We start from the raw sequence: 25,089 nt of genomic DNA, 5'->3' as shown, positions 1-25,089 counted from the left end.
CCGCACCGCCCCTCGACCTCGGCCTCGCCTCGCCGCCCCTCACCGCTGCCCGACCTCGGGCCTCTCCTCACCGCATCGCCCCTCGCTGCTGCTACCCGACCTCGGGCCTCTCCTCACCGCCCCTCGACCTCAGGCCTCGCCGCACCGCCCCTCGACCTCAGGCCTCTCCTCACCGCCCCTCGACCTCAGGCCTCGCCGCACCGCCCCTCGACCTCGGGCCTCGCCTCGCCGCCCCTCACCGCCCCTCGACCTCGGGCCTCACCGCATCGCCCCTCGCTGCTGCTACCCGACCTCGGGCCTCTCCTCACCGCCCCTCGACCTCGGGCCTCACCGCATCGCCCCTCGCTGCTGCTACCCGACCTCGGGCCTCTCCTCACCGCCCCTCGACCTCGGGCCTCGCCTCGCCGCCCCTCTCCGCCGCCCGACCTCGGGCCTCTCCTCACCGCATCGCCGCCGCCCGACCTCGGGCCTTGCCTCGCCGCCCCTCGCCACTGCCTGACCTTGGGCCTCACCGCACTGCCCCTCGTCACCGCCACCCGACCTCAGGCCTCACCTCGCCGGCCCGCCCGAACCCCACCTCCGCAACGGGGCCGCCCGACCTCCTCCTCTTCGGCAGGGCCCTGCCCGAACATCTCTTCGGCGGGACCCGCCCGAACACCTCCTCGGTGGTGGGACCCCGCCCGGCGACCCGAATAGCTCAAGGATGAGCCCCCCCACTCCTGACGTTCCGAAATCTGGAAATACCCGAACCTGCACTCGGGTTTTTCTGGATTCGTGACGTCAGAAAGAAGTTCCAAAATCCGGCAAAACCCAAAATCCAGAACAGCCTCGGTCCTGAGGGTTCCAGATTCGGGACGCTGCACCTGTACTGACACCAAACCTACAATATAAATGTGCCTTAAGTTACCTAATCTGACACATCTCTCAAATAAAACGTTTCATCTCATTATTCCACCAAAAGTCGTACTTTTTTATGCTGCGCTGTGGAAGTAATTTTCTGACTATGAACCGGCGGTGCTGGACCTCATCCGATGTCAGTGTACATTAAAAAATCATGGGCAGTGCACCAGTGATATTCCAATAAGTGCCAGCATTGGTACATACTTGGAAAATTATTACTTGTGTGTCAGTTTTTTTTACAACATTCTTATTATATGTTGGATAATCCTAGAAAAATTGACTTGTGTATGTAGATCTTGTTGAAGAATTGAGATTGGGAATCCTTAAAATATAAAGATGCACACATCATTTCCAGTTATCGTTTCTGTTTTGAATTGCATGTCTTCTCATGTTGCAGTTTAAACACTCAATTATGCCACTTAAATGAAATTATAATCAAAGAAAGGGATTTAAAATAATTGTGATAACCACTGTGCTCGGTCATAAGTTATAATTGTGAATTTGTAATCCTGTGCTGCTATTGGGGAGACATATTCACAGGACATGTGGGAGGGAGATCAAACTCCAGAGGTGTGGATAAAGTGAGTTGGGATTCGGAAGGGAAAGTAGGAAGTCTTGGTGATGGATTGGATTTGGACGTTTGATGCTCAGTTCAGGGCTGAGAAGGATACTGATACTGAGAGGTAAAGCAGAGTATCATTGACATACATATGAAAGATGACTCCATGCTTGTGGATAATATCACTAAGTTACAACATATAGATAAAGAATATGAACGGGCTAATGATGGCACATCATATGATCAAGCAGAGTTCCCACATCCCAGGTCTTCAAAGGACCATGCAGTATAGTTGGTGCAGTCGTACCTGCTGAGAGCAGACACACAACTGAACGTCTCAATGGAAGAAGATACATGTAAAGGAGAGGCAATAATACAGTAATGAAGCAATCCTTAATTAAAAATTATAAGTAATGTTGAAATAATTACATTTTAGCAAGTTGTTAATATTTTGGGCTCAATTTTCCCCAGTATTTGCTCCATTTTTTTTGGAGCAGGCTGCTTTTTCTGGCCTAACTTAAAAATCCCCAGTTTCCCCAATCAATTTGCACCAGCGTAACTGACTTAGTTACGTTTTTTTTAGGTACGTTTTTTTTCTCAAAAAGGGGCGTTACCAGCCACCTACGCCAATTCTGGCCATTTAGGCAACTTTGGCCAGCTAATAGTTACTCCAGTTCTACTTAGGCCAGCGTATAAGACCACTCGAGAAAACTCTTGCGGACAGTTAAAGAAATCAGGTAAGGAAATCGGCACAGGTAAGTGCAGTAGATGCCCGGACAGCAGCAGCAGTAAAGGTAAGAGAGAGGGGGAGAGAGAGGTGGGGAAGGAAGAGATACTTGGGGGGAGGGAGAGGGGTTGGGGGAAAGCCTTTGTCCAGGAGGAAGGAGACCACTCGTCCTGGGCTAGGGACGGGAGAACGCACCAGCAACCAGGGCTAGGGGCGGGGGAGCAGACCGGGAGGCTGAAGACAGGGCAGGTAGTTGTGGGGGGAGGGGGGTGTGGTCATTTCGGCCCGGAATAGGTGCGGGCCGGCCCGTTGCCTTCCAGGGCCGAAAGGACCCCGCACCGGCCCACTGCCTTGCCAGGCCGAAAGGACCCTGCATGCACCGGCCCACTGCCTTCCTGGCCAAAAGGACCCTGCACCGGCCCACTGCCTTCCTGGCCGAAAGGACCCTGCACCGGCCCACTGCCTTGCCAGGCCGAAAGGACCCCACACGCACCAGCCCATTACCTTGCCGAGCCGAAAGGACCGTGCATGCACCGGCCACTGCCTTCCTGGCCGAAAGGACCCTGCACCGGCCCACTGCCTTCCTGGCCGAAAGGACCCTGCACCGGCCCACTGCCTTCCTGGCCGAAAGGACCCTGCACCGGCCCACCGCCTAAGGCCCAGGATGGCAGCAGACCGGTACGGGGTCCTTTCGACCCGGGAAGTGTGGAAAGATAGAAAAAGAGCAACCATAGATTGCAAGGCTTGCTGGGACATTATATTTGGTCAACCTAAGAATTTGAGCTTACTTCAGCAACTATACCAAACAAGCTGTCAGCAGTTGAAACCACAGGTTGCATTACCTCATGGCAGCTAAGGTCATCTGTCTTATCTGTCTAATTATAACCACAATAAGGATGTGTAAACCAAAAAAACAGACAATGTGTACAGGGGGCAAGGAAAGGTTAGCCCAAAATAAGGAAAGGATAGCTAAGACAAGTAGCCATTGGATAACACTGATGAGGTAATTAAATTAACTGCTAGACTCTACACTATTACAAAAAAAAGAGGAACCATCACATATGATAGGAGTTGTTTACTTGGGTGTATAAATATTCCAAAATTTCTGTAGATTGTCGGAGTTGGTACCCTAAGCCTTTGACTAGGGCACTCTCCTCTTGTATACAAGTAAAAATAAACTAACAATCTGACGGTCTGCTTGTGTTAAGAGTCTTACCTTGAATCGGTGTCTTCGACAGAAGGTAGCGGCTTCAGTTTCCAGCCCAGCCTCAGCACTTTTTCAGTTTTTAACCTCAGCCCTTCTGAGCGTCCCTCGTTACCCTAGCAACATCAGTTTTTGGCGCAGGCCTTAAGCTCTACCCACAATGCTTAAGGCCAATCTGCGCTGCTCCAAATTCAAAGTTAATTCCGGCAAAACTTGGATTTTTTTTTGGTGCATTTAGGCCACTAAAAAATGGTACGTACCTCTTCAAATGTGCCAAAAATCACCCATGTGGAAAATTGAGCCCTTTATATTGGCACAAATTAAATTAATGGCCAGTTTTATTTTAATGATGAAAAATAGAGGCCCTGAAAATCCACAGGCCTTAATTTTACCTTAATTACCAAGAAGCATCTTCCTTGGACCGCGAATGCTCACCCCACCAAAGTTTGTGGGACATGGGGAAGGAGCCTTAATTTTCCTACCATTGGCAGACACCTACGTCACTATCCGCACATCTGTGGCGCACACCATTGCATCAAAACTGTAAAGTCTGGTGGACCTGGCCTGGCCAGGCTGGAGGGGTGGCGCCCACCCCAACCCACCCCCCCAACCCCACCCACCAGAAACAAAGTACAGATGTGGTCCCCTTTGATGCATTAAAATTGTGAAGGAAAAATTTGTTTGCAAGCCTCTGAGGATCCAAGCCATGATCCCGAGGGGCCCCCCGACATCTGTAGCTTTCTCAGCCTGTGTGTCTGCTCTGCAGCAACAATACTCAGTGGTCTAATGAAGGCCTGGGATGTGGGAATTCCGTCTTTTGGTCATGTCTCATATAAAACTGGACATTTTACTCCTGAAAGTACTGCAAATATAATGTTGTCTTGCCATACTTAATATGACATTGTTGAAATGTTTTAGACTGTAGAGGCACAGTTTAATACTTGCTATCTACAGAGTAAAACATTTGCTGCTGAATATTAGCAATAACTTGAAATAAAAAATGCTGACTGCTTTTCTTTTACCTTGCAGTTACATGCATACTGTTAAAGAAATAAGAAAAGTTGAGAATATTGGAGAGTGCATTTATTGCAAGCACGTTAGATTTATCAGTTCATATTCTTTCTACAAGATGTCACATGAAGTGAATTTAAAGAACTAGTGTTAAATTATGACTGCTCAAAAACATGGAGATTAATTTTTACTGAATTCTAAAATGAATTGAAACTATTACGATAAAGATTACCCGGTAAGTTAATGTATTAAAAAGTTATTTTTATGCTTTTCTTTCTTTAAGAGACAAGACTTTGATATGGCATGAACGATGGCTCAGCTGTACTACAAAAGAAGTGACAATGCACCATACAGAGACCGAATTTCTCTTCGAATTGTGAGAGCAGAATCTGAACTCTCTCCTGCAGAGAAGACTTACCTGATTGCAGTTGAGAAAGGTGATTACGCAAGTGTCAAACAAGCACTTGAAGAAGCTGAAATTTATTTTAAAATCAACATCAATTGCATTGACCCTCTGGGGCGGACTGCACTTCTCATCGGCATTGAGAATGAGAACTTGGAAATCATTGAGCTTCTCCTGAGTTTCAATGTGTATGTCGGAGATGCTCTTCTCCATGCCATCAGAAAGGAAGTTGTTGGAGCGGTTGAACTACTATTAAATCATAAGAAGCCTAGTGGAGAAAAACAAGTAAGTACCATAAAATATGGAAAGTACAGCATGTTTGGCATATCTGAACTCAATCTTATGGTCCATCACTTATCCAACAGCATATTATTTTTAATCTTGGAGGTTTCTCATTATAAAGTGCAGTTCAGATGTTCAGAATTTGAAATCTACACTAGAAATTGCATTGCTTAATTTATTTTGCTGTTATAATTTCATATGATGGAACTGGTTGTACTGATAATGGAAAGAGCATAGTTGAGATCTGACTCAACACATAGGCAATGGAAAAGTTAATCAAGCAGAAAGAGAAAATAAACATTTGATAATTACATTCAAGGCTATATTTCTAAGGATTTGAACCTAACATTTTAATAAAGGATGAATTTGTTTGTAATGAGTTATTTTGAAGGACTTTTACTTTAGACCATCTGTAAAATTCAAATTTATCCAAGCCTGTATGCATAGTTGCAGTGTATTTGCATTTTATTTTTCCAATTATTTCTAATTTCTTATCATATATTCTAGAGCTACTTCAGTTTTTAGAGCAGAGATGAATTTCAGGAATGTGTAAATTGTGTAAACATCATCAAATTCTTGTGATCAAATCTTTTTGATCTGTTTCTAAGTAGTTTTGATAGAGTTTTGATGCTAATATGTTTTAATATATAGACTTACATAGTTTCTGGGACACATATCTGGAAAGGTGGAGGAAAGGCGGTGGTGTTGTAATAATGGAAAGGGCAGACACAGCCATTCTAGGTAGAATTAATCAATGGTAGAGGTAAACTGTTAGAAATGTGTGGCCAGCAAAGATTGCATTTTTCATTTCTCTCACTAAAATGAAACTGTTAAACGTCTTCAAACTGACTGTTTTGCACATTTAGAAACATAGGAATTGCTCAACAAAAAAAATAAGGTACATTGAGTCCACCATCTATTATCCTGGTAGTCACATAAGAACATAAGAAATAAGAAGTATGCCATACGTCCCCTCAAGCCTGCTCTGACATTCAAAAAGATCATGGCTGATCTGATTTTGGCCTCAACTCCACTTTCCTGCCTGTTCTCCATAACCCTTGACTCCCCTATAGTTCAAGAATCTGTCTGTCTCAGCTTTTAATATATTCAATGACTCAGCTTCCACAACTCTCTGAGGTAGAGAAATCCAAAGATTCACAGCCCTCTGAGAGAAGAAATTGAGTTGGATTGTTTCCTCATCTTTCAGTTTGAATTCATTTTACATCGCAAATTGTTGAAAGTGCGAGTCGATAACGGCACAGCAGCATCAATAGGGGATCTGGGACCTTGGTGAATGACGGATCAATAGTCGATCTCCTAAAGCAATGGTTAGGGAAAGAAAAATGGAGAAGGAAGTTAGATGAATTCAATGCAAATTAGATACAGAGTGAGTAATTCAGAGAGGGAAAGAAAGATTGGATTATGAGAGATTAGAGAGACAGAAAAGAAAAGTAAGAAAAATAATTTTAAAATTAGGGCCGAAATTTTCCGGCATGGAAGTAGCGGGTCAGGTCGGAAAGTTGTTAATTTTGACAGGAGCATCTGTCACCACGGAGACGACCTGGCCAGCAGCGGCGGGGGACCCAGTTGAGATGATTATCAGGTAGTTTACACTTAAGAGCTTTTTTTCATCTTTTAAATTTCCCTGCATTGCCACGGGATTCGCGCAACTTGAGAACCATGTCTGTCAACCTGAGGCGGGAGTTCCGTGGCCATTGCTCCAGCTGCTTACTTGACGGCATGAAATGTTCAATGAAATCTCTCACCCGACAGATGATCACTTTCCTCAAGCAGAAGCTGTTGCTCAGTCCATTTCCAGCACAGATTCTGCAGGCTGCAAGTGTTTCCAGCAAAGTCTCCATCCAGTCTCACCTCATTGGAGGAACTCTCTCACCAGTGACAGAATGCTTCTGTCATCTGTACTTCACCTGTCATCTATTCCATCAACATGGGTGCCATTTATGCTGTCTCACCTTGGTCCTCAGAATCGAACCACGATGAGCCCAAACATCAGCAGCACCAGGCACACCAACAACAACACCAGCCTTCTCCGGAATCACCTGATGCTGCACAAGACACAGGGCATCAGCACCCGAGCACATTGCTGCCTGGGAAGCCAGGGATGGCATCATCATGGCCAGATTTAGTTAACTCAGTGTTTGCAGCACTCCAATGCTAACATGTTAGATTAAACTTCAAATGTAATGTGGCCATGATCCCTTTAAGGATCCCACCTGAAAATGTGTTGTGAATTACATCGCCAGACCCGCTCTATCTCATTGGGCTAGGTAGCGTGCTGTGTGGGGTTAATAGGCCCCATTATGGTAGTTTGATTTTCAGCAGTGGGAGGGAACCGGCAGCGGGGTTGTGACCAGCCCCATACACCGCACTGGACCCGCCCAGGTAGGCAAAATTCCGGCTTAAAAATGTAAAAAAAACTTCTAGGAATAGTTTACCACCTGCAGGAGTGAGACTCCACAGTTTTAGTTGCTCCCTTTCTCAGCCACCAAGGTTGAGAGACATTGCAGGAACAAAAATGTCATTAAAAGGGCCCTTACATTATGAAATACTAATCCTAACTGCGGTGCATCAAATTCGTATTTTCAGTGCAAATGCATCAAAATCTTGAAACTCTCGGGGTGGTTGACCGTGAGCTCCAGTTTTTGTGAGGCCAACGATGGAGCGGCACGAATCGTCCAGCAATTTGTGGTGATTCGCAGCTCACGGCGTAACCCATCCCCACCACAAATTGCTCGATCTTTTGCACACTAATAATGGCTTAGGCCTTTAATTCATCGTTATTTTGCGAGCCAATTCTGACCCATTCTGCAGATTTGTCTCGAATTTACCATTCTTCAAGTGCAGGCCATGTCCTCTGGTCCTACTGTTTTGGACAAGGTGAAACAGCTTGTCATTGTCTAAATTATCCAGTCCATTTAGAATCATAAAAACAGAAATCATATAATCTCGCAATCATTTCTTTCCCAGGGAAAACTTGCCCAAATTACATAATCACTCGTCGTAGTCCAACTCCTCCACCGCCTCAATCATTCTGGTTGCTCCCTTTTGTCTTCTTTCAAGAGCTGCAATTTCCTTTTTGTACTGCGGCGACCAGAACTGTACATAGTATTCAAAGTGCTGTCATATCAATGATTTTTAAAGTGACAGGAATAACTTACTGTTTCAGCTCAATACTGACTGCCACCAAGCTTTGTTGTGATAGCTTCAATGTATTGTCAAGCAGGACCGCCAAATCAGGCAACATCTGTGGAGAGGCAAACGGAGTTAATGAGGGCAGGTGGGGGAGGATTTTAACCCCCAAAATCAGGGTGGATCTGAGTCGGGTGGGAAGTAAAAATGTAAAAAAATCTCAAACCTGAACCCGTCCACATCCGGTTTTAACAAAGTCAGGACAGGGGGTGCAGGCAACCAGCCCGTTCCCAGGAGATGTGTCGCTCATTTAAATAATTTAATGAGGCTGTATGCTTCAGAGTTTATCTGTTCCAACTTTATCGCTAGCCGGCCAGGTTTCCTGGAACTCTGGAAACCTGGCAGCTAAAGAGAGATAAGGACTGCTGCATGGAGCAAGTGAGTGCTTTCTCGGCACAGCTTTCCAGCAGCAGTGCTTACCCCTGGACTCCCGAGCAACTTGTTAACTTCCCCACCTCCCCCTTCATCCCCCATGATCCAATGCCCTCCATGTCTCGCAATCTCCTCCCGGCCCTCCCGCCCCATGTCTTTCACAGGTCCCTGCCATCTACTCCCCTCCTCCCCCAATATCTCCGGGCACCTCTATCGATGACCCCCGATCTCTCCGCACCCCTCATCGATGTCCCCCAACCCACGAGCTCTCCAGACTCCACATCAATGTACACCACGATCTCTCCGCAACCCCCTCTCAATCATTGTTCCCCTCCCCCTTGACCCCCAGTCTGTCCATCCCACCATTGTTGTCCCCTCCCAATCCACAATTTCTCCCCCCCCCCCGCATCGATGTCCCCCCAGATCTCTCCAGCCGCCACATCGATGCCCCCCCCCGATTCCCAATCTCTCCGCCTCTGCCCCCCCCCCCAGCGATGTATTCCCCCCCCCGATTCCTAATCTCTTCACCCCCTCCCATCAATGTCCTTCCAGATCTCTTCGCCCCCACATCAATAATTCCCTCCCCCCCTCCAATTCACAATTCCCGATCACTCCAGCCCCCCATCGATTCCCTCCCACCAATCACTCCCTCCCGACCTACCTATGGCCAGGAAACAGATTTCAAAAATTGGTAATCAGGTCCTGCTGTTAAATTCGGCAGCACCTTAGAGAAACCCCTTTCTTCCAGTTTTCCCAACTGCAAAACTGTCCCCCCTCCATTGTTGGCCCCCGCCTCCCCGTTAATATTGGGGTCAACATTTTAGGTCGATGACCCTTCTTTGATGAAAGATGTTTTTTTCTCTACAGATGCTGCCTGATCTGCTGAGCGTTTCCAACATATTCTGATTTTATTTCTAGAGAAACTGGGGCACTTTGCACTAGAACAAAAAAGGTTAAAATGAGATCTGAGATATACAAAGTTATAAAGGATTTTGATAAGGTACATAGGGAATAAATTCTTTCAACTGATTGGTGAGTTGGCAACTAGATTGCCATGAATAAAAAGAAGGGAGAAGTTAGGAGTTCTCCAGAGGATAGCCTGCCATCAGTAGTGAGGAAAATGTTGGAATCAATTATTAAGGATGAAATAGCAGCGCATTTGGAAAGCAGTGACAGGATCGGTCCAAGTCAGTATGAAAGGGAAATCATGCTTGACGAATCTTCTCGAATTTTTTCAGGATGTAACCAGTAGAGTGGACAGGGGAGAACTAGTGGATGTGGTGTATTTGGACCTTCAAAAGGCTTTTAACAAGGTCCCACACAAGAGATTGGTGTGCAAAATTAAAGCACATGGTATTGAGGGTAATGTACTGACGTGGATAGCGAACTGGTTGGAAGACAGGAAGCAGAGAGTCGGGATAAACGGGTCCTTTTCAGAATGGCAGGCAGTGACTAGTGGGGTGCCGCAGGGCTCAGTGCTGGGACTCCAGCTATTTACAATATACATTAATGATTTAGATGAAGGAATTGAGTGTAACATCTCCAAGTTTGCAGATGACACTAATCTGGGTGGCGGTGTGAGCTGTGAGGAGGACGCTAAAAGGCTGCAAGGTGACTTGGACAGGTTAGGTGAGTGGACAAATGCATGGCAGATGCAGTATAATGTGAGGTTATCCATTTTGGGGGCAAAAACACAAATGCAAAATATTATCTGAATGGCGGCAGATTAGGAAAAGGGGAGGTGCACAAGACCTGGGTGTCATGGTACATCAGTCACTGAAAGTTGGCATGCAGGTACAGCAGGTGGTAAAGAAGGCAAATGGTATGTTGGCCTTCATAGCTAGGAGATTTGAGTATAGGAGCAGGGAGTACTTACTGCAGTTGTACAGGGCCTTGGTGAGGCCTCACCTGGAATATTGTGTTCAGATTTGGTCTCCTAATCTGAGGAAGGATGATCTTGCTATTGAGGGAGTGCAGCGAAGGTTCACCAGATTGATTCCCGGGATGGCAGGACTGACATATGAGGAGAGCCTGGATCGACTGGGCCTGTGTTCACTGGAGTTTAGAAGGATGAGAGGGGATCTCATAGAAACATATAAAATTCTGACGGGACTGGACAGATTAGATGCAGGAAGAATGTTCCCGAAGTTGGGAAGTCCAGAACCAGGGGACACAGTCTAAGGATAAGGGGTAAGCCATTTAGGACTGAGATGAGGAGAAACTTCTTCACTCAGAGAGTTGTTAACCTGTGGAATTCCCTACCGCAGAGAGTTGTTGATGCCAGTTCATTGGATATATTCAAGAGGGAGTTAGATATGGCCCTTACGGCTAAAGGGATCAAGGGGTATGGAGCGAAAGCAGGAAATGGGTACTGAGGTGAATGATCAGCCATGATCTTATTGAATGGTGCTGTAGGCTCGAAGGGCTGAATGACCTACTCCTGCACCTGTTTTCTATGTTTCTAAGATAGTTAAGATGTGGAAATAATGTTGGAAACAGAATCCATTGAAGTTTTTATAAGGGAAGTGAATATATATTTGATAAAAGAAAAATGTTGTGTGATATTTGAGGAAAGTGAAGTGGAACGGAACTAAATTGATCGCACCTTTAGAATACCAACACAGGCGCAATGGGCCAGATGGCCGCCTACTGTAAACCTCTATGATTATAATTGCATTCATAGACATGATGTATTGGAATCGGTTATGCTTCAAGTCATAAATGACTCCAGCTTGCAATATTTCTTTATGGGATTTCATAGATGGTAAGCATTGTAGCCACTTTAAATTTAAATGCCGCCTCATTAAGAGAATACCAAAGTGATCTCACCGGGACTCCCACCTTTAGTGGCTGATAGCTATAAGAATTAGGAGCAGGAGTAGTCCATTCGGCTCCTCGAGCTTGCTCTGCCATTCAATAAGATCATGGCTGATCTATCTCAACTCCACTTTCCTGCACTATCCCCATATCCCTTGATTCCCTTAATATTCAAAAATCTATCGATCTCTATCTTGAATATATTCAAAGAGTGAGCCTCTACAACCCTCTGGGGTAGAGAATTCCAAAAATTCACCACCCTCTGAGTGAAAAAAGTTCCCCCTCATCTCAGTCCTAAATGGCCGACCCCTTATTCTGAGATGGTGACCCCTGGTTCTAGACTCCCCAGCCAGAGAAAACATCCTCTTTGTATCTACCCTGTCAATTTGTAAGAATTTTGTATGTTTCAATGAGATCACCTCTCATTCTTCTAAACTCTAGAGAATATTGGCCTAGTCTACACAATCTCTCCTCATAGAACAATCCTAGGAATCAATCTGGTGAACCATCGTTGCACTCCCTCTATGGCAAGTATATCCTTCCTTAGGTAAGGAGACCAAAATTGTACACAATACTCCAGGTGCGGTCTCATCAGGGCCCTATATATTTACAATAATATGTCTTTACTTTTATACTTATATCCTCTTGTAATAACGGCCAACATACTACAAGTTGAACCTCCCTTATCCAGAACCCTCAGGACCTGGCCTGTTCTGGATAAAGGATTTTTCTGGACGAGGAGTGGTCACGTTAAATTGGATGGTTCAGGTATTGAGCAAGGGGATATCAGGGCTGGCTGGCTTGGGGCTGGGAATGCGGCAAAGAGATCATCAGGCTGTGGGGGGGGGGGGGAGTGGATCGCAGGATCAGGCCAGCGATTTGCAGGAGTTGGCAGTGAGGAAGGACTTCAATTTGTTCATGTCGGAGTTCTGCGCATGCGTCACCCAGTGGCCAGGAATGGTTCTGGACGAGAGGTGGTTCTGGATAAGGAAGTTCTGGATAAGGGAGGTTTAACCGTGTATTTGCTCTCCTATTTGCTTGCTGTACCTGCATGTTAACTTTCAGTGATTTGTGAACAAGGACACCCAGGCCCCTTTGAACACCAACATTTCCCAATCTCTAATCATTTTAAAAAATACTCTGCTTTTCTATTTTTCCTACCAAAGTGGATAACTTCACAGTTCTCCACATTATATTCAATTTCCCATGTTCTTGCCCTTCACTTAACCTGTCCACATCCCCTTGAAGCATCTTTGCATCGTCCTCACAACTTACATTCCCACCTAGCTTTGTATCATCAAAAAACTTGGATATATTATATTTGGTCCCCTCATCCAAATTATTGATATAGATTGTGAATAGCTGGGGCCCAAGCACCAATCCTTGCGGCACCCCATTAGTTACAGTCTGCCAATCCGAAAATGACCCATTTATTCCTACTCTTTGTTTTCTGTCCATTAATCAATCCTCAATCCATGCTAGTGTATTACCCCCAATCCCATGAGCCCTAATTTTGTTTAATAACCTCTTATGTGGCACCTTATCGAATGCCTTCCGAAAATCCAAATACACCACATCCACTGGTTCCCCCTTATCTATTCTACTAGTTACAATATCAAAAGACTCTGTGTAACAGATTTGTCAAACATGATTTCCCTTTCAGAAATCAGTGTTGACTCTGCCCAATCCTATTATTAGTTTCTAAGTGCCCTGTTACCATGTCCTTAATAATAGATTCTAGCATTTTTCCTACGACTGATATCAGGCTAGCTGGACTGTAGTTCCCCGTTTTCTCTTTCCCTCATTTCTTAAATAGCGGGGTTACATTAGCTACCTTTCAATCTGTGGGAACCGCTCGAGAATCTATGGAATTTTGGAAGATGGCAACCAGTGCATCCGCTATCTCTATAGCCACCTCTTTCAAAACCCGAGGATGTAGGCCATCAGGTCCAGAGGATTTATCAGCTTTCAGTACCAGTAATTTTTCCAATGCTATTTTTTTATTAATACTAATTTCTTTCAGTTCCACATTCTCGCTAGTTCCTTAATTCTCCACTATTTCCGCGAGTTTTTTTGTGTCTTCTTCCGTGAATATATAGGACCCACATTTACTTTCGCTAATCTTTTCCTTTTTACATACCTATAGAACCTTTTACAGTCTGTTTTTATGTCTCTCGCTAGTTTACTCACATCTTCTATTTTCCCTTTCTTTATCAATTGATCAATTTCTTGGTCCTCCTTTGCTGAATTCTAAAATCCTGCCAATCCTCAGGTTTACTGCTCTTTATGGCAACATTATTAGCCTCTTCCTTTGATCTAATACTATCTTTAACTACTCTTGTTAGCCACAGTTGGACCACTTTTCCTGTGGGGTTTTTATGCCTTAAAGGAATGTATATTTGTTGTAAATTATGTATTCATTCTTTAAATGTTATCCATTGCTTGTCTACCATCATACCTTTTAATGTAGTTTCCCAAACTACCTTAGCCAACTTGCCCCTCATATTTACGTAGTTTGCTTTGTTTAGATTTAAGACTCTAGTTTTAGATTTAACTAAATCACTTTCAAACTCGATATAAAATTCTATCATATTTTGGTCACTCTTCCCTAAAGGCCCCTTTACTACAAGGTTATTAATTAACGCTTTCTCATTGCACAGTGCTAGATCTAAAATAGCCTGTTTCTTAGTTGTTTCCTCAACATATTGATCGCGAAAATCATCTTATATACATTCCATGAATTCGTCCTCTACATTATTACTGCATATTTGGTTTGCCCAGTCTATTAAAGCCCCCCATGATTATTGTATTACCCTTGTTACATGCACCTCTAATTGCCTGATTCATACTGTATCCTACATTAGTACTATTGTTTGAGGGCCTTTAAATAACTCCCATCAATGTCTCCTTGCTGTTTCTTAGCTCCACCCAAACTGATTCTACTTCTTGACTTTCCGAGCTAAAATCCTTTCTCTCTACTGTCTTTATCCCATCTTGTATTATCAGGGCTACCCCTCCTCCTTTTCCATTTTGCCTATCTCTTCTAAAAGTTAAGTTATCCTTGAATATTTAGTTGCCAACCTTGGTCACTTTGCAACCATGTCTCTGTAACAGCTATTAGATCAATCTTATTAATTTCTATCTGCGCGATTAATTCATCTATTTTGTTACGAATGCTTCGCGCATTCAGATATTGTGCCGTTAGCTTTGACTATTTTCTATTTTTCCCTGATGTCACCTTAGTCATTGATGCCCTATTATCTTTGTTACTCTCTCTGTCCTTTCCTGACCCACTCTGCTTATTTTTATCCAAAACTCTGCTCTGCTCTAGAGTCCTGACATTTCTCTTGCTGCTTTTAAATTTACCCTTTCCTGAATCCTCTCCCACCCCTCTTCATTAGTTTAAAGCCCTGTCTACTATGTGTCCTTTTGTGTGTGATGCAATTAATTACATTTTACAGAATATGTAAGAGTGGCACCAGGCAAAAATAGAGTGGAACTATTAAAGCCCTATTCTTCAGTAAGTGAGAGAAGATTGACTGTACATCCAGACATTCAAGCTAAGCCATTCAGGAGTGAAATTGAAAAGCACCTTTTCACACAAAGGGTAGCGGAAATCTGGAATTCTCTCCCCAATAGACGGTGACTGCTGGGTCAGTTGAAATTTTAAGACTGAGATTGACAGGTTTTTATTAGATAACGGTATCAAGGGATATAGATCAAGTGCATGTAAATGGAGTTAAGATATAGATTTAGCCATGATCTAATTGAATGTTGTAACAGGCTTGCAATCAGGAAATCGCGCTGGTTAGGTTACAGTTCAAGTTTCTGCTAAAGTTAATTTGCATAATCACAAACGTAATCTTCCATGAACCAACACAATCAAGCAGCGTAATAGATTGTAATTGTTTCTTCTTTTTTCCCTTTCCATTATAAAAGTATTCCTTAATGTTTTTTAAGAGTGATAACCTGGTGCAGTTTTATTAATACAGCTGAAAATGGGTTTATCACTATAAATAAGCATTTTTAATAAGGGCATCCAGTTCTCCACCTGTGAGTAACCTGATTTAAAATCATTGAAAATGACTTTAAAAAAAAATGATAGTGAACCATTTAATAGTTTCATTGGCCTACACGAGTCAGTTTCTACTAAATGGACAAGCCTAGGAAAATGAATGTAATTTGAGGCATGTGCCTGAACCAGCACAATCGGCGAAGTCTCATCATTTTGACCTGGAGGCAGGGCCAGTTGTGGGCGGAGCCTGATTCTGGCAAATTGAATCTTGAACCAGTGTAAATGATCGCGGAAAACACAACGTAAGTGGCTTTGGGCGTAACTCACAATTAAAATTCCCCAATGTTTTGTGCTAGTTCGGCCGATGCCACCGGATTGCGCTGATATAACAAGCGGGAAACTCGACCCCAACATGTTCTGCTGAAAAATGATACATTTCCATGTTTTGTTCCACAGGTTCCACCAATACTACTGGATAAACAGTTTTCAGAATTTACACCAGATATTACACCAATAATCCTTGCTGCTCACACCAACAATTATGAAATAATAAAACTCCTTGTGCAAAGAGGAGTTTCTATACCACAGCCTCATGAAGTTCGTTGTAACTGTGTTGAGTGCGTTTCCAGTTCAGATGTTGACAGTCTACGTCATTCTCGATCGAGGTTGAACATATACAGAGCCTTAGCAAGTCCATCTTTAATTGCTTTGTCCAGTGAAGACCCCTTTCTTACTGCATTTCATTTGAGCTGGGAGCTTCAGGAACTAAGTAAAGTGGAAAATGAATTTAAATCAGAATACGAGGAATTATCTCATCAATGCGAATCATTTGCAAAAGATTTATTGGACCAGACAAGAAGCTCCAAGGAATTAGAAATTATACTTAATTATAGGGATGATAATAGCATTCTGGAAGTGCAGGCTGCTAATGATCTTTCCAGATTAAAGTTGGCAATTAAGTATCATCAGAAAGAGGTAAGACTTTTGTATGTTATTAATCTTTGACTTGTGGTACCATGATCAGAAGAATGAGTGTGCTAGAAATAACTAAGTAGATGGGTCAGCATCTTTCAAGATTTAATAAAGTGTGGATTTATGTAAAATTATATTGCAGATATTTTCTTAACTTTTTCCACCTTCATGAATAATGCCTATTAAATTGGCATTGTTTAGGGAGAAGCATGAATGAATGACAAAGGTACTGTATTGAAATTAAGATGTTATTTTTGCTTAGAGTAATTAATATAAATGATCAAAATAGCCACAAGAGAAAAAATATTATTTTGTACAAAACAATCTATAAATTGGATAGTTGTAAGCCTTTGTGGTTCTGAATTATATAATTAGGAGAATATTATGATTAAAATCCTGGATGCATTATTTCTCCTGATACAAATCAGTAATAGGACACAGATGAGAAAAGGAACATTTGGTCCACTGAACTGTTATCATTCACTTGGAATTGCTCCAGCAGCATTTCTAATGATCACTATTGATATCTACCCTTTATCTATAAACAATTATCTCTATTGAACTGTATCTAAAACCTGTAGGTCTGAAGCTTCCTCCTGGGGCACAACCCGGAAGTTAGACCCGAAAATGGATCCAATGTTGCCCTTATTTTGAAGATGTCAGGTTACACCCAAGTATCTTCCCAATTTGTTTAAGATACACCCGACTTAAAATGAACCTAAATCAATGTAAACAATCGGAGCCCAAAGAAACACTCAACCCACACCAGTATATTTCTTCTTTGAGTCTTAAAATCTAAGTTTCAACTTATTTAATCATCATTCATGCACATCAGGCACAGCATGTTCAAGCTACTTCACTCGGGGAATCTTCTCCATTTTTAACATGAATATACTTTGCCATAAGAATGCATTAAAAAAAAATGAAATATACAGAGCAGGTCCTGCCTGAAAATCTGGACGCAATAGTGAGAGAACCCACTACAACCAGCGTAATTGGAGAATAATTGTATTTGAGAGTTGGGGTCATGCCCAGTTTTGTGGGTGGAGATTCGTTCAGCTGGAGTGTTTGATGGATGGGCATAAAAGATGGAGGAGATGGGACATATTGCAGTTATGTGGATAACTCACTTACACCCAAAATTCTGTGATCTTTAAGCCACATAATTGGTTTCCACCCAGATTATGGATGTATCTGGGCGCAAATGCAGAGGAAACTCCAGGCCATGCTCTTCCTCGATTATTCTATATAGGAATAGATATTTAGTTCTGGAATGTACTGTATGATAGCACGGTAGAAGCAGATTCAAAATGGAATTTGATATATACTTGAAAGGGAAAAATTTGCATGGCATGGGGAAAGAGCAGGAGAGTGGGACTGATTGGATAACTAATTTCAGAGTCGGCACAGGCACGATGGGCCGAATAGCCCCCCTCTGTGCTATATAATTCTATGACAAAAATACCTTAATGCCTCAAGTAATGCAGAAGTCTGCCGCTGGAAGTACATATCAGGAGTTTGGGAATGTGCCTCCCATTAATTTCTGTTTATAAAATGAACACACACAAAATCCCTGATGTGTTTTCCCAGCATGCAAAGCACTGCAGCGCAAGCTCAGCTGACCTTGAATTTGCATAGGGACGTGATCCCAGGAGTTACACTGGGATCGTGACTACCAGTACCCTCCAACTCTGAACCTGCTGGAGTATGTAGGGTGAGGGCACCAAATCTTCTTGGACCTAGCAGGTGCTCAAGCCACTACGAGCGCATCTTGAGTGGAAGCTGTGGCGCTTTGCTGCTATCTGAGGGGATTTCCCCCTTCCCCACCACCACTGGAAATATTATTTGCTGGCCCCTTCACCCCACGCCATTTATAAATAAGGCTGATAATAAATTATTAGAAGATGCCTTACCTTAGGGGCCCACTTGCACCATCATGAGGCTGGTATGCCTCATCTCACAGGGTGCACTGGCCTCCACCCTTAAGCTGCATCCCACTGAGACTGGCTCATGGTCTGCTTTGTGGGCATCCTGCTGAACTCCGGCTGGAATAATGGCAGGAATGCCTGCGCATTTTTAGAGTTGAAAATTTAGGTTCCTAGGGCTAGAAATTCCATTGCGCCCTGCATAGAAAAGTGAAAAACGGTACTAATCCTTTTTTCATCCCAGAAATTTGAGCTTTAGCGCTCCAAGAGGAAAGTCATTCGCTAAATCAAGCACTACCACTTCTCTTAGGGCGCTAAAGTGTGTGAGGGGCAGAACGCTGAACAATGTTCGGTGCAGTGCTGCCAGCATCAGAGACTCCTTCCTTCACTTAAAGGGAAGGGCCAATGCTGTTTTGCAACATTCTTCTTCTGTGGGGCCAGGGGAGCTGCACGACTTCCATTACATAGAAACATAGAAAATAGGTGCAGGAGTAGGCCATTCGGACATTCGAGCCTGCACCACCATTCAGTATGATCATGGCTGATCATGCAACCTCAGTACCTCCCTTACAGCCCCAATCACTCTGTGAGTGGAAGGCTGAGGCACTGCATAGCAATGAACCGTCAAAAATATTCAGCAGGCACCAGAAGAATAAAGTTTTCCCTACCTGACCACCGCTGCTTTTAATTATCGCTCCCCAAGCAGCCAGCCAAGGTGACAACGCCCCTTGTTGCTGCCATTGTTGACGTCCAGCGATGTGACGGGAGCGAATATCACATCTGGGGTGGTAACGTCATGATCTACGGGGGCCAAGTGATCGAGGCGGCAAGTGTTAGCGCCAGCGCAAAACCGCCAGGAAAGTCTGCAGGTGTCGGTGAATTCAGCGTGCCAGGTCGGTAATCGCCTCCACAGGCGCTAACGAGAGGCACACATTAGCCGAATTTCTCCTCCCTAGTGCCTCGAGTGGTCACATTTATGCCTGTTGTTACTTCTAATTTGTTATGTATTAATGCTTGGGGGTCACCAGACACAAGAGGGCGCCGCGGTCGGAGGTCATCAGGCTGTACGCATGTGGCATGTGTGCTTGGTCACCTGTATATAAGCTGGGTGTCTTTGTCACGCAGGCACTCTTGGGCTGGAATAAAGATGGATCAGGTTGCACCTGAGTGAGTTTACAGTAACCAGACTCTTGAATCATTACAATTGGCCATGAGGTAATTTAAGAATCTTCACATACACAATGGGCACTGTTGGAATCCTGGAGCGATCGTGGGAGGCAAGGATTGGGCGGATTTTGTCGACCGCCTGGATCAGTATTTTGTGGCCAACGGCATGGAGGCAGAGGCCTACACAGTTAAGTGCAGGGCAGTTCTCCTCACCGCTTGTGGTCCGAAAATATATGGCCTTATAAAGAATCTTCTCTCGCCGGTACATCTGGCGGAAAAAGGGTATGAGGAATTGTGTACATTGCTGGGTAACCATCTGAAGCCAAAAGAGGGGATCATCATATCACACTACCATTTCTACACGCATGTTCGTGCTGTGGACCAGGTCGTGTCAGGGTTTGTCGCTGATCTACAACATCTTGCTGAGCCATGTAAGTTTGGGAACATGCTGGAAGACATGCTGCGTGATGTCTTCATGATAGGCATCAGCCATGATGCGATCCTCAGGAAGCTGTTGGCTGCAGAGATGCTGGATTTGAAAAAGGCCATCACGACTGCCAAGCATGCATGACGACGGATAATAATTTGAGGCAGATATCAGCGACGAGTCGGAGTTCCATGGCAAGTAATGTAAACAAGATGGCGTCGTCTTCGGACAGAGCTGCTTACACGAAACCTGCCGCTGCTCAGAGCCCGCCAACTGGTTCGAATCAGATTTCACCATGTTGGTGTTGTGGGGGCAATCATCGGCTTCATCAGTGTCAGTTTAGACAATACTCATGCAATGGATGTTCGAAAATGGGACATCTTCACAGGATGTGTCCACAATGGAGCAAGCGTGGTGCGGCTCACCATGTGATTAATGAGGACCAGTTCAGTGATGGCCCGGATACGCAACCCGAGGAGGAACTGAATGGACTCTCTTCATTCCAGAGCAAGACCCAGTTGATAGTTGTTAATGTGAAGCTGAATGGCATGCCTGTATCAACGGGTGTGAGCCAGTTGATAATGAGCCAAAGGACATTCGATAAGCTGTGGGGCATTAAGGCTGCGAAACCGAAGCTGAGTCCCGTCAATGCCAGGTTGCGTACTTACACTAAGGAACCCATACCGGTGCTCGGCAGTGCAGCAATCAAGGTGTCATATGACGGTGTGGTTCACGAGCTACCATTATGGATCATTCCAAGTAATGGTCCAATGCTGTTTGGCAGGAATTGGCTAGAGAAAATCAAGCTGAACTGGAATGATGTCAAGATGTTGTCCTTGGTGGATGATACTTCGTGTGCTCAAGTATTGAAAAAGTTTCCTTCTTTGTTTGAACCGGGCATTGGTTATTTTACAGGAGCCAAGGTGAAGATTCACCTGGACCCCACTGCAAGGCCTGTCTATCACAAAGCTCGATCTGTTCCATACATGATGAGGGAGAAGGTTGAAATTGAGCTTAACAGACTCCAGCGTGAAGGGATCATATCACCGGTCGAGTTTAACAAATGGGCTAGTCCCATTGTTCCTGTGTTGAAGAGTGATGGCACTGTCAGGATTTGTGGAGACTACAAGGTTACGATTAACCGACTTTCGAAACAGGATCAGTATCCGTTACAGAGGGATGATGACCTGTTCGCCATGCTAGCTGGTGGAAAGTCGTTCACGAAACTGGGTCTGACGTCGGCCTATATGACCCAGGAGCTTGTCGACACTTCGAAGAAACTCACCTGCATTAACACCCATAAAGGACTGTTTGTCTACAACGAGTGTCCGTTTGGGATTCGTTCGGCTGCAACCATATTTCAGAGGAAAATGGAGAGTTTACTGAAGTCCGTTCCTAGAACTGTCGTATTTCAAGATGATATTCTGGTCACAGGTCGTGACACTGCTGAACATCTAAACAATCTTGAAGAAGTCCTACAGCTGAAATGCTCGAAGTGTGTTTTCATGGCACCTGAAGTCGAATTCCTTGGGAGGAAGATTGCTGCTGATGGCATCAGGCCCACTGATTCGAAAACCGAGGCCATCAAAAATGCACCCAGGCCTCAGAATGTGATGGAGCTGCATTTGTTCCTTGGGCTACTCAACTACTTTGTAATTTCTTACCCAGATTGAGCACTTTACGAGAGCCACTGCATGTGTTACTAAGAAAAGGCGACAACTGGATCTGGGGTCCATCTCAAGATAGAGCCTTTGAGAGAGCCAAGCATCTGCTATGTTCAATCAAGTTGCTTGTTCATTATGATCCGTGTAAGTGTCTTGTATTGGCCTGTGATGTTTCATCATATGGGGTTGGCTGCGTACTCCAACAAGCAAATGAATCGGGCAAGCTACAACCTGTTGCGTATGCTTCGAGAAGTCTGTCTAAAGCGGAAAGAGCTTACAGTATGTTAGAGAAAGAAGCTTTGGCCTGTGTGTATGGGGTTAAAAAAAAATGCACCAGTACCTGTTTGGTCTTCGTTTTGAACTAGAAACGGATCACAAGCCACTCATTTCATTTTTTGCGGAAAACAAAAATCATCCTGCATTCAAAGGTGGGCGCTGACAATGTCTGCCTATGTTTATGTTATCCGTCATAGACCTGGCACTGAGAATTGTGCCGATGCACTGAGTCGTCTGCCCTTACCCACAACTGAGATGGAGACACGTCAACCTTCAGATCTACTGTTAGTAATGGATGCTTTTGAGAGTGAAGGAACCCCTGTCACTGCTCAACAAGTTAGGATCTGGACCAGCCATAACCCTATTTTATCGGTTGTGAAACGGTGTGTACTCAGTGGTGATTGGTCTGCCATACCTATGGAGATGCGTGAGGAAACCAAACCTTACAACCGTTGCAAGAATGAGCTGTCCATTTAGTCAGAGTGTTTACTGTGGGGTAATCGTGTAATCATGCCGAAGAAAGGTCGAGAAAAATTTGTACATGAACTTCATAGCACTCACCCTGGTATTGTCATGGTGAAGTCCATTGCTAGGTCTCATGTATGGTGGCCTGGAATTGACTCTGATCTGGAATCATGTGTGCATCAGTGCAATACTTGCATGCAGCTAAGTAAAGCACCAGTGGAATCTTTGCTGCATCTTTGGTCGTGGCCATCCAAACCATGGTCGAGGATCCACATTGATTTTGCGGGCCCTTTGCTGGGAAAGATGTTTTTTGTCATAGTAGATGCATATTCTAAATGGATAGTGGTTATTATGTCATTCAGCATGTCTACAGCTACCATTGAGAGCCTTCATATCACGTTTGCTACTCATGGTTTGCCTGACATTGTTGTGAGCGACTACAGACCTTGCTTCACAAGTCTTGAATTCCAGGAATTCATGAAACTCAACAGCATCAGACATGTGAGATCAGCTCCATTCAAGCCTGCTTCTAATGGTCAAGCGGAGCGTGCCCTTCAAACGATCAAGCAAAGTATGAAATGTGTAACTCGGGGCTCACTGCAGAGACGGTTGTCATGTACATTGCTCAGTTACAGGTCAAGACCTCATACGCTTACTGGGGCTCCTCCTGCTGAACTACTGATGAAGAGAAATCTCAAGACCAGGCTTTCTCTTGATCATCCTGATTTGAATGATCCTGTTGAAAACAGACGTCAAAGTCAGCAATGGTGTCATGATCGTGTTGCTGTGTTGCATGACATCTTGGTCAGCGATCCAATTTATGTACTGAACTATGGTCAAGGTCCAAAGTGGATCGCCGAAACTGTTACAGCCAAGGAGGGTAACAGAGTGTTTATTGTCGTGCTCAAGAATGGGCAAAAATGCAGGAAACACCTTGACCAGGTTAAACTGCGGCACACGGATGAACTGGAACCGAGTGAGGAAGATGCAGTCAGTGACCAACCAACCATTGTTCACTCATCAGAGGACTCTGCTGACATTACTGATTCTGAACCTTCAGTCTCTGATGTGGTCATGACCACTCCCATCAGATCGGTTACTCAGCCCTCAGTCTCAACGGACTCAGAACACTCGCCCAGAGCCAAAGTTGAATTGAGACGATCAACTTGTGAGAGGAAAGCCCCAGACCATCTTAATTTGTAAAAAGACTGTTGTTAAGATTTTAAAAGGAGGTGTTATGTATTAATGCTTGGGGGTCACCAGACACAAGAGGGCGCCGCAATCGGAGGTCATCGGGCTCTTCGCATGTGGCATGTGTGCTTGGTCACCTGTATATAAGCTGGGTGTTTTTGTCACGCAGGCATTCTTTGGGTGGAATAAAGATGGATCAGGTTGCTGCACCTGAGTGAGTTTACAGTAACCAGACTCTTGAGTCATTACACAATTCTACATTTGTTTTAAAATATTTTTGTAAATACACAATCATTATAAGCTCTGTCGATATTCAGAATAACTTACCAAATTCGCCAAGGTTTACACTGATAAGGTGAGTGGAATGATGCTAGCATATTCAGAGTGATTTTGCAAGGCTCTTCTCCCAGGGTAGTGAAAGTACGGGCCACAGTATTTTAGCCCCATCTCTGCTACTGCACTTGTCAATAGCAGGAACACATGCCAGGAGCAGGGGTTTGTAAATATAGTAATACAAGTAGGATGATTATGCAAATAATGCACAAGTCCGTGCATTTTAGATAAGAGTAATCTAAAATGAGACAAGATTAATAACCAACAAACTTCAAGAAGGTTTGTAATTTGAAATTTGCCATTTGGTCCATCAAGCCTTTAATATATAGGGCTCAAGTTTCGGACCCCCACTAGAACGGCGCACATCGGAGAGGCGAATTTGCAGAACTGATAAAGCGGCAAATACTTACCTCGCGATTCACCGATATCTGTAGGGCCGTTTCCAGCTCGGCATGGCGCAGCAGGAGCTGCTGGGGGCGGAGCTACGGCCCTGCGCCAAGAGCAGTGCCGGAGGCTGAGCGCGTGCGCAGTGGAGGCTGCACACGTGCGCAGTAGCTCCTGGCCCTCCCAGCGCGTCCTGTCTCCAGACGACGACCCTATCCCTGGCTGGAGGGACGCCGTCCCTATCCCAGGCTGAGTGGCCTGACAGTACTTACCTCTTCCGCGGAGGCCCGCCCGGCATCTCCTGGGGGCAGGCCCTGCCCGAACTCCGTCGTCGGCGGGGCCCACCCGCCCAGCATCTCGTTGGGTATGGGTCCCGCCCGAAGTGGCATCGGCGGCAGGGCCCGCCCGAAGTCCTGATCGGGGTCCGTCGTCTGCTGGGGGTGGGCCCCGCCTGAAGCCCTCGGCGTCGGCGGCAGGGCCCGCCCGAAGTCCTGGTCGGGGTCCGTCGTCTGCTGGGGGCGGGCGTGGCCAGCGGGGCCCTCCCGAAGTCCTGGTCGCCAGCGGGGCCCTCCCGAAGTCCTGGTCGCCGGCGGGGCCTGCCCGACCGGCAGCTCCTGGGGGGACCCGTCCCAGCACGCAGTTGGAGGGCTCCCGGTGCTGCAGTAGGTGAGTAGAAACTTTAGATTTTTTATTTATTGATTAATTTTTTATTTTTTAAAAAATGTTTTTGATTGATTTATTGGTTGATTTTTGGGGCCCAAGTTTCCACATGATTTGCGCCTGAT

General features: G+C 44.9%; 1 protein-coding gene across 2 annotated transcripts in view; it reads left to right on the top strand.

Annotated features, from left to right (window-relative positions):
• trpc4b (transient receptor potential cation channel, subfamily C, member 4b) overlaps positions 1-25,089 on the top strand; it is a 184,299-nt gene that overhangs the window by 72,858 nt on the left and 86,352 nt on the right. For both annotated transcript variants that reach the window (XM_070892375.1, XM_070892376.1), the window contains exons 2-3: positions 4,685-5,089; positions 15,957-16,475. In XM_070892375.1, coding sequence (XP_070748476.1) covers positions 4,712-5,089; positions 15,957-16,475 — 897 coding nt within the window. In that variant the 5' untranslated portion in view covers positions 4,685-4,711. The remainder of the gene's footprint in view (positions 1-4,684; positions 5,090-15,956; positions 16,476-25,089) is intronic.

The sequence above is a fragment of the Pristiophorus japonicus genome, chromosome 10 (genome assembly GCF_044704955.1).
Source record: "Pristiophorus japonicus isolate sPriJap1 chromosome 10, sPriJap1.hap1, whole genome shotgun sequence".
Taxonomy (NCBI): Eukaryota; Metazoa; Chordata; class Chondrichthyes; family Pristiophoridae; genus Pristiophorus; species Pristiophorus japonicus.
Note: the sequence above shows the minus strand (reverse complement) of the source record. Positions and strands in the feature narration are given on the sequence as shown.